We start from the raw sequence: 17,470 nt of genomic DNA, 5'->3' as shown, positions 1-17,470 counted from the left end.
GTTTCGGAGGGGTTGATACGACCCCAGCACGCCGTTTTGCTTCTAATAGAGCTAGAGCCTCGCGGAAAAAACGAGCGTGTGTGCCGTTACAAGTCGCAGCGATTGGTACCCGATTTTAAGGTCTCAGGTTAACCGGTAGCGTCTGAGGTCAGGTCACGTGACTGAAGTTACGGGTTCGGTTTTTAGTAAATAACTTCGCAAAAATGGCCGCAGAGCCGCGATTTTGGCATCATTGTGTTCGCCTAGCTCAGGTGCATCGAATGGTATACTTTTTGCTAGGGTGAGGTCAACTTAAGTAGTTGACCTCGGGTCAAGGTCAGGTCAGAGCCCCTCGGGTCATGAAGCTGGGCAAAGGGTATCATATGGCATATCATTCGATTCGGAAGGTCTTCCCGAGTCCATTGGTGGCTTTCCCGACTCTCTAGCTCCATTTGATCGGGAGTTATTGACGAAAAACTCTACGACCCTAGTGACGTCATAAATGACGTCACGCAAGGTTAAAAATGCAAAAGTAAAGCATTGGACTTGCAAGGAGTGCATGAAATCACGACACCATGTACGTGGGATAGTTTTAGATCATTCTCGGCGCCAAAATAACAGTTTTTATATTTCCCCATTGATTTATGACAGTGATGTCACGTGACCGACCTGACCTCATGTAACCTTGAAAAATTCCCAGATATACAAGTTGTGAGACCTCTGGAGGACACCATGTATGCGTCCTGTAACTTTCGTCTCGGACAGCTATGGTCATTGGCGTCCAAAACAATGTCAGAACAAAACAGCCTTTTTCACCCTCGCGCTTATAGGAAAGAGGGTTGGATGAACCCTCTTTTCACTTTTTTTAGATGACTCAGACTTAAATTGAAATTTCAGTAACCTGTGATGTCACTAGGCAGCTTTTCCACGCCATTTCTAAGCTCCCCTCCCGAAATCACTATTCGAAACCGTTATCGTGACGTAAAATAAATACATTTATAAAAAGAACACCTTCCTAATTTTTTGCATACTTCTTAACAATGAGCCAAATATTTTTTAAAGAAATAAAAATTCAAAAAAATTTGGTCCCAAAGTCCAAAAAATACAAATGAAAGAAAACTCTATATGTCATATATCAAAAATAGCGTATTTTTCGAAATTTCAAAAATACATATTAATCTCTGTTTCATTGCAAGTTCAATGTTATATAACATTTGGCATTTGAATAATCCGTCTTAGAGTTACAGCCCGCCAAACTTAGCGCTGCAAAGCAAGATCCAAAAAATGTTATACACCATAACTAAAAAAATACTTATCTGATAAGCCTGAAATTGTTTCAGGTGGATTCAGAGCCCCTGATTACCCCCGAGACCAATTTTCGTCAAATTCCGAGAGATGAGGGTGTCAAATTGGAAAAAAGTGGTACGATCTATCGTGGAATGCCCCAGTTATTGACGAAAAACTCTTATGACCCTAGTGACGTACGAATGACGTCACGCAAGGTCAACAATGCAAAAGTGAGGCAAAAATGACTTCAATTGAACTTTCAGTAACCAGTGATGTCACTAGGCAGCTTTACCACACCATGTGTAGGCTCTCTTCCGAAATCACAATTCGAGACCATTACGGTAACGCAAAATAAGTACATTTATAGAAAGAACACCTTCCTAATTTTTTGCATACTTCTTAAAAGTGATCCAAAAATGTTTTTAAGTAAATAAAAATTCAAAAAAATTTGGTCCCAAAGGCATAAAAATGCAAATGAAAGGAAACTCTAGGTGTTTTATATCAAAAATAGTGTATATTTCAAAATTTTAAAAATGCATATAATTCTTTGTTTCAATGCAAGTTCAATGCCGTATAGCATTTGGCATTTGAATTATCCGTCTTAGAGTTACAGCCAGGCATCGGTAAAATCCTTTTTGACAGGATTGCATTCCCAATCCACATTCCTAGTGCCGAAGTGGATTGCATTCCAACCCGCAATCCCCTTTTTTCACTTGGATTGTGATCAAATCGGCAATCCTTTTTTGCAATCCTGTTGTATCATTATGTGCACTAGTGGATCTGGGGGAGGGAGGGGGCATAGGGCCGTGCCTCCATCCCCAAATCACCCATTTCTAGCACCTAGTCTTGAGAGTAATTCCTATCTAAGGCACAGGTATTTTATGGGAAATATTTTTTGCCTCAAACACCCCGGCACATTTAAACCTCTACCCAACCAGTGTTTTATATTTTTAAAACTCGCCCTCAAATACGTAATTTTGCCCTTCCTATGTAGTTCATCAGCGTATATTATTTTGAGCCTTTAAATTAAAAGCGTTTAAATTATTTCCAGTTTCGATGTAAAGCCCTTGATAGCAAATTACATTAAGCCGATGAAGCCGATTTCATAATTTTCAATCGCAACAAACCATTTCAAAGCACTAATCAAACACAATCCGGATTGGATTGCAAAAATTGGAAGAATAATGCAATCCAATCCGCAATCAAATCCTGTTTTTTGGAATGGATTTCAAATCCAGGTGCAATCCACCAAAAAGGAATGCAATCAGGATTTTGCAATCCTGCAATCACAATCCTACTGAAGCCTGGTTACAGCCCGCCAAACTTGGGGCTGCAACGCAAGATCCAAAACATGTTATACACTATAACTCAAAAACCACTCATCTGATAAGCCTGAAATTGTTACAGGAGGATTCAGAGCCCCTGATTACCCCTTAGACCAATTATCGTTAAAATCCGAGAGATGAGGGTGTCAAATTGGAAAAAAGTGGTACGATCTATCGTGGAATGCCCCTGTTATTCCCTGATAGGAGCAGAGGACGGCTACCACATGAAGATTACCTACTTAGGGATAGGCATGAAATCAATTTTGCCAGATGAACAATGCAACAGAAAAAAAAACATTTAATCCCAAATGCGATCAATTCAGCACCGGGCTTTGCCCGACGCTCAGACGCGCCGTTACACAACAGCTCACTGTACAGCCAGTGCCCAGTGGCCAGTATGACGGGTAGGTAGTTGGCATTCAGCAACACTGCACGGAGTGCACCGAGTGCAAGTCACGCTGGTTCGGGCAGACCATGTGATGGTGGCGTCATCACACCTCATCTCTGGGGGCGGTGCCGCCGGTGAGGCCATACTGGGAAACGGCCCCTTGGTGTTGGTTTCTGCCTTTGAATCAGTCTATTGGAGAGCAGCTGAAGGATGATGCTTTTGAGCGGAGAGTAGTTATCTTCAACGCATCACAAGATGATATCCTCCAATCCAATAAGATCGCCTTACTTTCCAACTATGCTGATGAGCATTTTCAGCCTCTTGACCCTGCCCAGAAATGGAAGATTATTAGTTTAGCCGTCACCCTCTTTCCCCGGTCCCCTCTCTCCCTGGTCCCTGCGGCGGACCGGGCTGTGGTCCAAGCCGGCGAAGCTATGGCTCGGCGCCGGCGCAGACTGCGCCTCCGCTCCCGTCCCGTCACCAGCTCTGAGGCGCTATTTTGGGGTTCGGCTCCGGGTCCATCCGGCCGGGTGGGAAACGGACACCCCCCCCCCCCGTCCTGTCACCCGTCCCCTAACGTTCACACCGGGCGCTAGTCCGAGCGGAGCAGGGGTCACCTGAAGATGTCGGTGGAAAGGTCACCTACACAACGTTTGTTTGGGATGGCAGGCGTCATTTGCAGAGGTTAACTCCAGAGGTCACCGGCTGAGGTCACTCGTGACGATATGAATGTAAAGCACACGCAAATGTGCGCCCATGTGCAAAACTGTCAAAGGGATCAGCGGAAGTTTGTTCCCTGTTGTTCTCTTTGCTTCTTCTTTCTTTCAAGGTAGAATATAGGCGCCAAGTACCTACCTGGAACATCATTCATAACTCCTCACTGCTTTTCTCAAAATTGTATTGTATTTATTCTCTTCATAATTTGAGTCTGACACGCCACATTGTGGCTCCTTTGTGCGAGTCATGGTCCCTGCTGGGCGACAGATTCCTAATGGAGCATTTTTTTTGCCTGTTCACTCGCAGTTCAGAATGTTCTGTTATTATTGTGAGATGTGCTTGGCGAGCCTTATTCAAGCTGGAGATGCTGACTGGCTCTGGCTCAGCTATTAGCGGCGTCAACATTAGTTCTGCAACTCTGCATGTGTTGCAGCCAGCTACAGCATCGGGGAATGAGGAGGAGCATGGGCCCTCCGGTCAGCCTGCAAAACGCAAGCGTTGCTCAACAGCCAAACAGTGACGCTGCTCTTTGAGTGCAGATGCACCCATGCACCGTATCGGAACTTTTCCGTTGAATGGTTATCTCAGTCCGGAGGTTTCGGGGCTCTGCTCGAAGGTGGCTGGTGCGCCGGTTGACGTGGCCTGCTGCCAGTGGGACCGGGCGGCGGGCAGGGCTGCTCGGTCGCGGCCCCCCGTCCCAGGTGGCGCCGGGCCCACCGGCTCCCGTGCCGGCCGTCAACTGCGCAGGGCCGCAGTGCAGCGGCGTGCGGCCAGTCCCCGCCCCTCATCTGCTGCCGGCTGATGCAACGGTGCCAGGCGGCCGTTTACCAGCCAGCGGCGCGTCAGCGGCCGGGCGCCGGCCATTGGCGGCGGCCAGGGGCGGGGCTGCGCGCGCCGGCCGCCGCCTGACCTTGCAGTGCCTTTGAGCGCCAGTGGGCCGACCTGCGGCCGTCGGCTGGCACGCGCCGGCCCGCGGCCCCGGCTGGTGACTGGTGACGGTAGTGGTGCCACGGTGGTGTGTGACCGGCCCACGGTGCGCGCGACTCGCGCTCCGTTTGGAGAGCCGCCTGTTTTTGCCACTGGAGGCCGGCCTCGCGCGCGGGGTGGCTCCGAGTATCCGTCCCTGACCCGTTCGACCCCGCAGCACAGAAAGAACCGCTGAGATCCAACTAGCTCAGAGACTTGTAACGAGATGAAATAAATATTAGGATGCGGAAGTGCCCCAGATAACGTGTAGAGCTGACAAGTTAGGAATTCATTCCTAAATGTGCATCTCTTGGCTTTATGCGAAGCAATTATGTCCGCATTTGCCGCTTTGGAACCATCACCTTCAACCTCAGGGAGGTGATTCCCTGGAAAAGCTTAGGACTGCTAAAACCGTGACACCGACCTTTCCTAGCTACCGAACACATTGTTGTCTGCTCTTTGCGGCTCAGCTCACTCCATGACTATCAGTCATAAGGCGACCTCTTTGCAACGTTATTTATTTGTTCGGTACAGAGTCTGGAGTCGGAAATGGATTATCGAGTCGAAAAGAGATTATTTCAAACTATTGACCCTGAGCTCACACCTGTGTCGACTTGCTAGTACTTTCCATACGAACCTGGTAGGTACAGGTGAGAGTCCTGAACACTCATCGTGTAGCAATCTAAATTTGCACCGGTAAAGCTAGTAAGCTTCTCATTCGCCGAGTCGCTACAGACCAGCGGAGGCCCGAAACCGCCCTGCCGGGCTAATACCGCCTTGAAGGAGGCGTATCAGTCCACCAACGCCTGAAAGACGGTGGCGTTCAGTGTACTTACAGTAGTGCACCCCCTTTAGCCGTCCCGTGGGAACTGGCGGCTTGGTAAATACCGGCGCCGCCACACTGCCTCAGGGCCGTGCGGTCGATATTGCCGACCTTGTTTGTTGCGGGTAATTTGTTCTGTCTGGAAATGGCGGTGTGAACTCGCCACATAGCGAGGACTGGTAATTTCTGTGTTTACCAGGAAATGGCATTGACGGAGCTGAGCCCACTAATTAAGGCTTTTCAGTGAGTCGATCAGGGTCGAGTTCAATTTGATGGTGCGCTGAAGGTGAGCTGTTTGCTTGGAGGAGCCGTTCTGGCAATCAGCGAGATTTACCTGCCTTTCTGGAAACATTGCGAAAATGTTGATGTTGCCAACCGTTGCCAACCATGCTAATATCAAAATTCAATAAATCAAGGTGTTGATTTCAAGGTAATACAGATAATTTAGCATTGATCAATGTGTTAAAACTAAATTTCAACTTTATAAATCACTTTTTCAGGCCATCGTCAAAATATTTTCAAATTAACGCTCATTTTTAGCAAATGCTTTAGTAATTACGCTCTAAATTTCGGAACGTTACGTAACTTCTTCGGGCGCTCGTCTGCTCGTATTGGCCTGGAGTGCACCATCCGATCGATCCAGCCCTACTATCCCTCTGTGTCGCAGCGCTCTTCATCTCACAACGGCGGAGCGTTGAATCGCGGATGACCGCGCTGTTCTGGGTCCGGGCCTGAGATGTCCGTTTGCGCTGGCGGCGGACGGGTCGGTTGAGACGGGATCCCATGGTAACCGGAGTTCAGTCTGAGCTCAGCGAGCTTCCACGATTGATCTCACTCTGAAGACGGTCCTCGACTGCCCCACTCTGCCAGACTGGGCGCCGTTTTACGGGCGCGTCGGCTCGTTGGTAGAAGAACGGTGTGCGCTGAACTCTGGCCGTCTGTTGGACAAGAAGCAGCTCTCCGAGGAGCGGGCCTGCTCGAAGGAGGAGAGGAGGTCGCGGTGGTGTATATGACGGAAGTGGTGTCTCAGTGAGCAGCGCACCGCAGTGGGTCGGGAAGGACACCCCGAAGGCCGTGAGTCGTGGCCGGGCGCCGTACCGACGCTGACGTCACGGCTCCGGCGAGCCGGCCGGCCGGCGCCGGCGGTCCGCCAGTCGGCTGGCGGTCGCGCGCGCGGAGGGTACAGGTCAGACGCCGCTGTTCCCACTCCGACACACGCGTGACCGGCCGACTGCCAGGAGTGAGACGGACTTGGAGCGGGCGCGGCGCGGTTCCAGTCGGGGTGGGGGTGAACCTTTCCGTCAGCGATGCCGCCGGTGATCAGTGAGGGCAAGCCGGCGATGGCCCGCGGTCGGAGCCCGCAACAGGTGATGCAGAACCACCCGTTCCTGCGACTGATGAATCTACCCGACATCCTGCCTGGTAAGAGGGCTACTGCCACGCTGAAAAAAACCCATTCCCTCTGACGGCGCGCTGTGTCTTTTGTTGTGTTGTGGTCGTGTGAGCTGTTTTGTGGGGCGGGACACAGGCTGTCCTTGGTGCCCTGTTTACATCGGTGGCCGGCGAGGGTGCGCACCTGCCTGTGGTAACAACTGTATGTGAGAGTGGTTTGTGTGGGTGCCGTGGACCTACCAAGGCCGGTCAGTGCTCTGCCCTCCTGTGCCCCATGGGTGGAGAGACTGGCTAGGTCTGTCTGGCTCCCTCCTACCGACTGTAAACACGCTGAGTTGGCGGAGGGAGGGTGCACGGCGCAGTCAGCTGGCGGGGAGGGTGCGCTGTGTACTCAGGTGTGGGGAGCGGTGCGCAGTGCCGGTGGCCGGTGACGGTATCGGTGAAAGGCACACCTGTGCACCGTTCTGTGCCGTATCATCAATCCTGAGACTATCCCACTTTATGACTTGCATTGATATGATGCGGAGGTCTTGCTAGCTGCCCGCATTTGGTGATGGAAACTGATTTGTTGATCTCAGATCACTTAAAAGTGATATATGAGCAGTGAGCACGGATTGGGCCGCGTTCAAATGCAACCGATGAATAGTGAGCACAGTTGTAGTAGATGCGCATCAAACCTCCACGTAAGATTATTGAGTCACCTGAACCTCCATTTCATAGTCCGCCAGTCAGGAGCGCCACACCAGACTCACCATTCCTCACCGCACTTGTCACGGGATCCTGTGCTGTGTGGGCCCGCCCATCCTGTCCCTTCGACTGTCTCCGTTACTGTCAGCACAGACTGGCGGCCAGCCAGCCGGGCCACGGTCCTTACCAGTGACAGTGTCACACTGAGACACCTCGAACTGACTGTGGTGTGACTGCACCTTCTCGGCAGTCGGCCGAATGGGCCAGAGTGCCCTCAGATGTGTGCTGTACTGAGCTGCATTTATGCCTGCGCCATGCTTGGATCAGTGTGCTGGTGTGATGTTACGACCTCCTGTGTTCTGTTTGACTCTGAGAGCAACGCTCGTCCTACTGCCTGTGTCCTGATAGTCGCTCTGAGAATAACTGCGTAATTGTCCCTGTTTTAAACACATCCCGCCCGCTCTGAAAACACCTGCGTGCACGGCGAGGACTCTTCTGACATTTCCCATCTTGAGTACCTGAACGGTGTCTGGTGCAGCTGGCGTAACTGCAGCACCAAACAATCAAGTGTGCGCTCGCTGTGCTTAAGGCACGGCCATTGATCGGTGAGGTTCACTGACCGACTGGTACTCTGCCTTGTCCAGACAATGGGTGTCATGATGACACATAGCTTCAGAAAGGGGATGCAATGGCAGATATTTGGGCTGTCGTGGTATGCCTTATTCCTTCGCATTCCGTGCATTGTTTTTGGTGCGAGGCAGCCAGCAGCAGACACCGCCCGTTCAATCCCTGACCTCAGTGGGTCGATCCCAGCTCCAGCGGTAGACGGCGCCGTCACTGGCAAATGGTATTGTCTGTGTGCTAGTCGCTGGATGATGATGGGCCAACCCAGTTCCACGAACTGAGTCGATGTCTACCTCAATAGTGGTCGATAGTCGATGCTGTCGGTCGTTCCACCCAAGCTTTGTTCCACCTTCACGGTCGGTGTTCAATGTTCATGTAGGTCAGATGCCTTCATGGAGCGTTTATCTTTTGTCCCTTAGAACGGAAAACGCAAAACCTGTCCTCAGCACCGCACTCAATGGGATTCTGATTCGTCCTATGTCAGGTGTGGAGGTTTCTGTGTGAGATGCAGGTAGTGTACCATCCACTGTGTGTTGTGCGAGCGCGTAAATGCCTCTCTTCGCGCAGAAAGTTTTACGCCAAGTTGAACCTTTCGCTCTTTCCATGTGTTATGAATACGTCTAATATATGTGGGTCGTCTGTCTATTTTTGGTTGCTCAGTGGTCGAAGGGTTTCTGTTGTTGGCTGTGTGACTGCCGTGAGTCCTCTGTTGTGATCTGGGGGCGGTAGGCGGGCCCTGATCGGCGGCCGCCCGTCCAAGGCCGCTCGCCGGGGGTGTGTCTCCTACGGTCCGCCCACTGGCCGTGACTGTGGTCCGAAGGCCGTCCTCCCCCTCCGGCGGTCCGGCCTCCAGGAGCAGACACTTCCTCCCGGCACGCGGAAACGGAAGGCCCGTGGGAGCCCCTCCCTATCCTCCGGGGTGAGGTCACCGAACGAACTGTGATAACTCGCAGCCGAACCGGCTACGAGCGGTGGCAGTGGGTACACTAACGGCTTACTGAAGCCATAAAGATATATGCTAGCGGCGTGGGCGACGCTCAGATTGGTGATGAAGTGCGGGGTTACCTGTGTATCGTAATTCCATAAGCCGGGCTTTGCTCATGCTGCTAAACTTTGTCCTTCTCAAATCTCAAATCATGATAATCTCCTTTCCATGGGAAATCCCTAATTTGCCAGCCTTGCGGTGGTTGATTCCACATTGGCATTGATGTCAGTGTCTTGCACCTTATGTTCAGCAGAATATGGCCAGCGTCAGCATGACGCTGACTGTGGTCATTTCACTCGCTCATTACACAACAGTGGCGTGTTAGAGTCGAATATTTCCTTATTGTGTAAGTTGTAACTGATGTAATGAAAAATCGTGACCAACTGTGAATCTTATCCTTGTCGTTTCGTCGTATGGGCAGTCATATTCATAGCATGCCGTGTTATCTGCTGAGCGTGCACTGTATATGGTTAAGTGTCGTGTCTCTTGTCCCCACACATTCATGTGTTGCTGATAAGACAGCTGCGCAGTCTGTGACCCAGATGTAAACCCGTCTGATGCAGGATGCTCATGTAGGCTGCACGTGAGGCAGATTGTGAACACGTGTCTGAAACGGGCGTTTTTAGAGCCCCCGAGCTGTCTGCTTTCTTGGTGCCGTTGTATGACGTGATTTTGTTCTGACTTCCGATTCCATTGGAAATTGATGGAATGGATTGACACCCGGTTCGCAGTGTTGTTGCCTGGCTTCATGTACTCCTGACCTGTCATTCTAGGACTGGTGATTCGTGGACTGTTTGTCGTGTTTTTTTATCGATCTGTGTACCTATCATGTGCGGGCATTGTGCAGCTACTGGTATTGTATGAAAGACGATATGTCTGGTCAACGAAGGATGGTAACACATATTTCTCTTTTCTGTCCCCAGGCGAGCGGACTAAGAGCATCCACGTGCCGCACGTGGTAGTGACGGTGGGTCTGCCGGCACGTGGCAAAACGTACATGGCGCGCAAGCTGGCCCGCTATCTCAACTGGACCGGCATCAAGACCAAAGGTAGGTGGACGTCGTGTCTCCTGCAGCACTTGCAGAGCTCTGTGGTATAAGCGTTGCTCAATGCTCAGCTCGGTGCGATGCGATGCAAGGCATTCAAACAGACAGGGGAGTCCCGGCACTCCGCGTATAGCTTGTCTCGATGAACTAAGACGGATAATGTTGTGACGTAGAGTGGACATATGCTCGGAGAAAGGCCAGGGGAATTCCGTGTGGGTTTGACTAGGGCGGCTCAGTATGTGCTAGTTAGGAGGCATTTTCAGGTTGTGAAATCGCTAATTTCCGGCGCGTAAATGGAATTTCCAACACTGGTGCGTTCACAGTAGAAATCAACTCCGCCAAGACGAGCCGAGGCGTAACTTTTCTACCACTTGCGAGTTCTGTGTATTTAGACTGAACAAGTTGTGCACTCAGTGAACCTCTGGCCGTTGGTTGTTTGGTACGGGTTCCCAGTTATCGGTCTAGGTACCACGCGGTAACCGATGCCTCTCCAAACTTGTGTATCGGTTGCCGCTGTCTGCTGGAATGTTGGAGCTCTCGAGACGGTTCGGTTTGTCCCTGTGGGGCAGACGGTCCGACTGACCGGTCCATGGCCTCGATACCCTCCGAATCGGCGCGGCTTCGTGCTGGGCTTCTATCTCGAGAGTGCGGGACGTGCAACACAGTCCGCAGGGGGCGGGGAGGGTCGCCGTTTCAAATAGTCAGTCGAACTGCTAACCTACCCAATATGAGCGGTTCCTGACGTAATCTCGTCGAATTTTGGCACTCTTCACGAGTATTGTCTGGTTCGTCAGCTTGCAATCGTTGGAAAATGGCGAATGTATGGAGTTACGTAAGGAGAACGCATGCATCGAGCAGCTGGGGGCGAGCGTCGTCGGTTGGCTGACAAAAACTTGCTGGGTCACAGGGCCAAGTCCGTCAACGGTAGCTAAGCTGGCTCCGCGCCGGACACCGAGCCGGTTCAAACAGGAACTAACCGGATAGGCACCGATTTCGGGGTAAGGTCCATGCTAACACTGTCTGCTTCAGTGCCCCAGGGGCTAGAGTTTTACTTTTGATTTTTCTGCGCCAGGGAGCGATGTTTGATCAATGATCAGGCCGGTTTTTCACTGTAGGTTGGGTCCGATGAGGCCTAGAATTCAGTGCCCCGGAGACAGGACTTTTCAGTAAAATCAGCCAAAGTTTAACTGTGCTTTGGGCTAGGATGTTTCTGTTGTGAGTGCCGGGCATAAAGGCCCGGGGCTCACCTATGCCAGGGAGTTTTAATTTTGTTCCTAGTGGAGTCTCACTGCGTTGGAAGATAGGGATCTCACCAGATTTTACTGAACCGTAAAGCGGAGCTGTATGGACCTAGGAGCAATCGAACTTTCCGGTTTGGCTGTACACTGCCGTACGATGGCCATCATCTCTTCGGAACCAATGACGTAATAATCACCCAGTGCGCGTCATGACGTCAGTGCTTGTTATGAGAAGTGGCTGCGGTGCCGGAGGTCTTGGAAGCACGGGAGCGGACTGGAAAACCCGTCCTCGGCTAGCAGCCTCCCCTCCCCGGTTAAAGCCTCTGAAAACTTGGCAGAATATGTGTTTGCGAACCAGTATTGTGGCGTCATAGATAGGTAATATAGTATGTAATATGTATGCCGTGCTCAACGGAAAACAAACCCTATTTGTAAACATTGTTCTCCGGAACTGCTACAAATACATTGGCGTTTGAGAATCTAAATGTGTTGTCTTCCTTTAGGGCTTTTGGTATTTATGCATGCAATGCTAATTTTGCTTGTCACATGCGTCGTGTCACGTGTGCATGTTCTGATGAGGCCGTTCACTCCACGAACAATGGGATGCGCTGGATGTATCGACCTCCTCAGGCCTCTGACACTGATCGCGTCTCGTCGAACCGCCTGACGTATTGATCGCGGACGTCACAGCCTGGGCGGCGCCGTGGGGGTCATCAATGGCGAGACACGTATCTGTCGTGTCTGACCTGATCTGATCTGACACACTGCGTGTTCCGCCTCATACTGATCTGACCTGACGCGACTTGGTGTGGCCCACCGTGGTTTGACCTTCCCTGTTTGGTTTTGTTATTACTTATTTTTCACGCGTAATCTCAAATTGCCTGACTTTTTGATCCGACCCTATCTACTCTCGACTTGATCCTATATATCATGTCTGGCCTAACCTGATCGACTACACTACCCTATCTTGAGTTCACGTGATCTTATCTGACCCGATCTGACCCGACCTTGTTTCACTCGGCAGTGTTCAACGTGGGCGAGTACCGTCGTCAGGCGACCACGCGCTACAAGAACCACGACTTTTTCCGTCCAGACAATGAGGAGGCGATGGCGATCCGGATCAAGTGCGCGCTGGACGCGCTGGAGGACGTCCGACACTGGCTCGATGACGGCGGCATGGTGGCGGTGAGTCGCGGCAAATCGTGGTCCTTAGAGTGGGTGGGATATTGGTTTAGGTTTGAAAAATTCTCTTTGTAATGTTTTTACTTTGTTTTTCTTTTTGATTATCTCAAGGGCATTGGTGGGTATGATTTTAACACGCGCACGACGGGCGTGTTAACGACGGGCGCGCACGACGGGGGGGGGCGGATATCCGCCCCCCTGAGGTTTTTTCGCGAATAGCGGGAAGCGCGCGCCGCGAAATTTGGTACGACTATTCCCTCATCAATTTTACACATGGTGTGCAAGTTTGAACCTCCTACCTTTAAAGGTCAGGTCACCAGGCCACTTTGAATGACCCAACCTCAAGTCACTTTTTTGCAACTTTGTCACCGTGCCAGAGCTACAGTAGATGTCGGAGGCCTTTGAAAGTCGCAGGATGTTATTAGGTCATTAGTAGCTACAATTTGTATATCTCGGAATTTTGCTATCGGTGACCTAAGGTCAGGTCAATTTCGGGACCTCCCCATTATAAGTCAATGGGGAAAAAATCAACTCCCTGTTTTTACCACTAAAACGGGTCAGAATGGCCCCATATACCATACATGACTTCATATACGATCAACCTTCACTACCTTGAGGTCTGTTTTGCTGTTGGGCAGCTGTAAGGTCATATGACGTCATCAAAGGTCACCAGCGGTTTTTTGCCAATAACTCCGTACAGGAGCAAGACACAGCCGCGCGGATGGTCTCATTGTGTTCAGCTCGTCAAGACGCATCGAATGATATACATGATGACCTCGAGGTCACGTGACCTGAGGTCAACCTTTGACCTTGACCTTTCGAGGTCAACATATATATCATTCGATGCGGATTGACGAGAGGATCACGATGATGCCCTTAGTTAGTTCCTATCTTCACTAATTCGAAAGTTATTCGAGAAAAACTCCATATCTAGCGCCGCCATTTTGACTTTTTCGACCCCTGTGACGTCATCTTTGACCTGACCTGAAAATAACCTTTGTAAAAATTGTAGACCTTGACCGTGCGTATTCGATGCCGTTTACCGCTTGTCGCTATCTTGCTCCGTTCTCGAGATCTCAGGGGGGGCGGTCATCCGCCCCCCCCCCCCTCCCCCCGTCGGTACGAAGTTGGCGCAGACCCCCGTCGGTGCGCGGGTTAACCCGCGCCCCGTAGGGCTACCGGCGGACCCTACCACCCGTAGGGGGGGGGGGCCGTATCGGCCCCCCCCTTAAGATCTCGGAAAGTTACCGGCCGATTTTCAAAATTCAAACGGCGTTCGATAGCCCCACCCGGGAACTACCTTGTGACCAAATTTCATTGACCTAGGTCAAACCGATGACGTCACAGGTCAGGTCAAAGGTCAGATTTTCACCGTTCACAGGCAATTCAAGAAATGTGCTGTGAAAGCGAGTAAATTGGTAATTTATTGAAAACCATCGATGGTACATTGTTCGTCAAACACATACTTTGCTATCTGAGGTCACTGATACCAGGTCAGGTCACAGCGAGGTCAGGTCACCGGGGGTCACAATATGAATGTGTCGTGTGATACATGTTTTATGGTCCATTTTACATGACAAATGCGATTATGTGGGTTAGGCAGCCTTTGAGGCCAGCCTAGGTCACGTTTTTGTGAATGTCAGGTCAAGGTCAGGTCAAATTAGGTCAAATTTCAAAGTTGATATTTTTGCATAAAATGGGTATCGATTCGATGCAGCTCGTCACGGGGAGTCTAATGGTGGTCTTCGTTTTGCTCTACGAGTTCTAGAATTGCCAAAAATTGAGTTTGAAAATTTGACATCATCATTTTTGAAGTGTTTTCGCTATAACTTGGCCAAAAAACGAGATATCGATCTGAAATTTGGTATGTAGATAGAAGACGGTAGGCACTATCACATATACTCCGGTTTTTTCGAAACTCAAAAAACTTTTTGGATTTTTTGGCGAATATATCCAAAAAAATGCCTTTTTGATTTTTGGGGGTCAAAACTCAAAATTTTCAAAAATTCGAGATAGCAGTTTTGTAGCCCTGTCAATTCTACACCTTTTATGTCTTGATCATTTTTCTGTATCTTCTAAGCTGTAGTCCTGACAGGTCTTCTCGCGAAGGTCTTTTTTCGGTCGAAAATGACAGAACATGACGTCACTCTGACGTCATTTGTGGCCAACCTATCATATCCTCTGGAAAAATTTTTGGTCACAATGTGTAAAATTGATGCTCGGAGGGGTCCTGAAAGTTTGGTGGCGATATCTCCAGCCGTTTAGGAGATATCGACCGAAAAGGACAGGGGGGGGCCGTTTCGGCCCCCCCCCCCCCCTACGGGGCGCGGGTTAAGCCAACTGAAATTGTTCATGCTTCCATTATATAATATTAGCAATCCCAAATTCTATGAATAATATTTTACCTGTCCCTTTTGTCCAGTGGTGTTGCCAGTGTTTCTATTTCATGGGCGTGCTGGTAACGGCTGATATTTCACCTATGACAGATTTGGGTGCGGGGCCTCTTACGGTGGGCTGAACGGGCTGAACCCAGCTGGTCCCAGGTGATCCATAGGATTAGATAAGGATAGATGGTGTCGTAACTCCCCCGATCGGCGGGGTAACGGAGTGGAATGAGGCTTTCACGGTGCCAGTTATTACCGGGTCTGATAACCGCAGATCGAACAAGTCTGTTTCGGGACGTACGGTGCACCTGTAGGGACCAGAGATCAATGGGCCTGGCACCGGTTTCTCCCTTCTGGAAACTCGCTATTTGTGTTTCTGGGCCGTGCTGATAGGTGAATAGGCTGGCCGCCAGGTGTTCCGTGTATTTGGCTGGTGGCCGTTTCTAGAGGCTAATATTCCAGTCTATAGAGTCCAGTCGAGTCTATATTGACTGAACACTGCATAATGTAGAGTATTTGCCGGTAGGAATGTGACCGGAATGTCGATGGAGGTTTGTCACCACGGAATGCTGTCAACGCCCGGCGTTCGCCATTGGCCCAGAATGGCGTCCTTTGTTTTGTTTCACTCTGGAATGCTGTCCATGTTGTTGGCGTGCGGTATGCGCCCTCAATGCGGTCTATGTTTGCCATCAATGATTGCTCCGTTCCTGGTACCATGTCTGGTGGATGGTGGTGATGGCGGCGGGGAGCTCGCCCTTTCAGTCGTGGGCGAACCGCCGCCGGTCGATAGCAGCGGAGACGGCGGACCGTGGAGACGGCGGAGACGGTGGATAAAGCACGGATGGAACTAGGAGGCGTGGAACCTTCCTGACATAGTCTAGAAACTGAGCTAACGAGAACTGAGTGGCGCTTGGTTGGGTGGATACTTCGGGTGGATACTTTGTTTGAGTTCGTGCCGTGCCGAAACTTTGAAGTAACTGAGTTGTGAACCAGCTGTCCCCACTGTCTGTAACCCTGTATGCCATACGAGTTTTGCGCGTTGGCTTGTCCGCCAGACCCACTTATGCCTGACTTTTCTTCTCGTCCTTTTACAGGTGTTTGACGCCACCAACACGACCAAAGAGCGTCGGCGCATGATCTTCGACATCTGCACCCAGAAGCTCGGGTACAAGTGCTTCTTCGTCGAATCCATCTGTGATAAACCCAACATCGTCGAGTCGAACATTCTGGTGAGCACGGCTGTCACCTGGGGGCCAGTGTCGTTAGGTTACTGGGTCCATCGCTGGTCTCAGCCTGATGAAATATTACCGTGTTTGTCATAATGTGGATGGGTTTTAATTTCATTTTAATTTGTTACCAGCCTGCATTGAGCTGTGGAATGTGTGGATTGTTTGGTTACCAAGTGAGAAGCCGAGGCGAACCACGAACTTGTTTGTAAAAGAAGATTGTGTCGACGAAAGCCTTTTAGTTTCGAGCGAAATCGACTTGTTCCCATACTCAGCACGACACGTGTTAGCTCTGTATCCTATGTGATGGAGAGCTTATTTGCTACATCATTGTTTATCGTACTTGCCGGTTATTTTTCTCGTCTGTGGATGTTGATTGATCTGTGTTCCCCTCTCCCTCTCCAGGAGGTGAAGCTGACCAGTCCCGACTACACGGACTGCGACAAGGAGACGGCCCTGCAGGATTTCCTGCAGCGCATCAACCACTACAAGGCCTGCTACCAGACCATCGACGAGGTCGAGGAGGCCATGCTCAGCTTCATCAAGATCTTCAACGCCGGTAGGTACCGCCTCTCGGGTACGGGCTGCGAGGGGAATGGTTTGGATCATTGGATGTGACTTTAATGATAGATTTGTGTGAGGGTAACCGTTTCTCGTTAGAGCGATGCTGACGTATAACTGTGTCGCCTTTGTGAATCCCTGTGTCTATTCGCCTTTTTTCTGCTGAGTGTAACGGTGTCAGTCGCTGTCTCAGCATTGAGTGATACCCTGGCCCCGACCTGACTTTGCCCTGTCTGTCCCCCAGGCGAGAAGGTGATGGTGCACAAACACGAGGGGCACCTGCAGGCCCGCATCGTCTACTACCTGATGAACATCCACATCACACCGAGGACTATCTACCTCACACGGGTCAGTAAATACTGGGGTAGATCACCCAGGAATCCTATGTGCTCGCTGGTCTTTACTCCCGCCACTCAGGGCGCCATAGCTGTGCTATTTTTAATCTTTGAGTTGGTGTCGTCGTAAGCCCCTTGTTAGTCAGCAGAATGATGTGCTATTTTCTAAACTTGAGACTTTGTCCTTAACTTGAGATTGTGCTGTTTAGACTATGATTTCGGAGTACCCGAGGCGAACAATTTTGCTGCGGAATCAAGCAATTTGTCACAAGCAAAGCCCCACTTTGTCGCTATCTGTGGAACGCGAGCGTAGTCCTTACCTCGC

General features: G+C 50.5%; 1 protein-coding gene across 33 annotated transcripts in view; it reads left to right on the top strand.

Annotated features, from left to right (window-relative positions):
• Positions 1-17,470, top strand: part of LOC122381721 (6-phosphofructo-2-kinase/fructose-2,6-bisphosphatase-like) — an 80,890-nt gene that overhangs the window by 56,794 nt on the left and 6,626 nt on the right. For 20 of the 33 annotated variants that reach the window (XM_043366238.1, XM_043366235.1, XM_043366239.1 and 17 more), the window contains 5 exons: positions 10,097-10,222; positions 12,482-12,642; positions 16,118-16,252; positions 16,655-16,808; positions 17,055-17,158. In XM_043366238.1, coding sequence (XP_043222173.1) covers positions 10,097-10,222; positions 12,482-12,642; positions 16,118-16,252; positions 16,655-16,808; positions 17,055-17,158 — 680 coding nt within the window. Of the gene's footprint in view, positions 1-4,577; positions 5,772-6,152; positions 6,908-10,096; positions 10,223-12,481; positions 12,643-16,117; positions 16,253-16,654; positions 16,809-17,054; positions 17,159-17,470 lie in introns of those variants that run through there. The other 13 variants (XM_043366244.1, XM_043366234.1, XM_043366246.1 and 10 more) reach the window with 10 other exon arrangements.

Source organism: Amphibalanus amphitrite, unplaced genomic scaffold, assembly GCF_019059575.1.
Source record: "Amphibalanus amphitrite isolate SeventyFive unplaced genomic scaffold, NRLGWU_Aamphi_draft 000126F_arrow, whole genome shotgun sequence".
Classification (NCBI taxonomy): Eukaryota; Metazoa; Arthropoda; class Thecostraca; order Balanomorpha; family Balanidae; genus Amphibalanus; species Amphibalanus amphitrite.
Note: the sequence above shows the minus strand (reverse complement) of the source record. Positions and strands in the feature narration are given on the sequence as shown.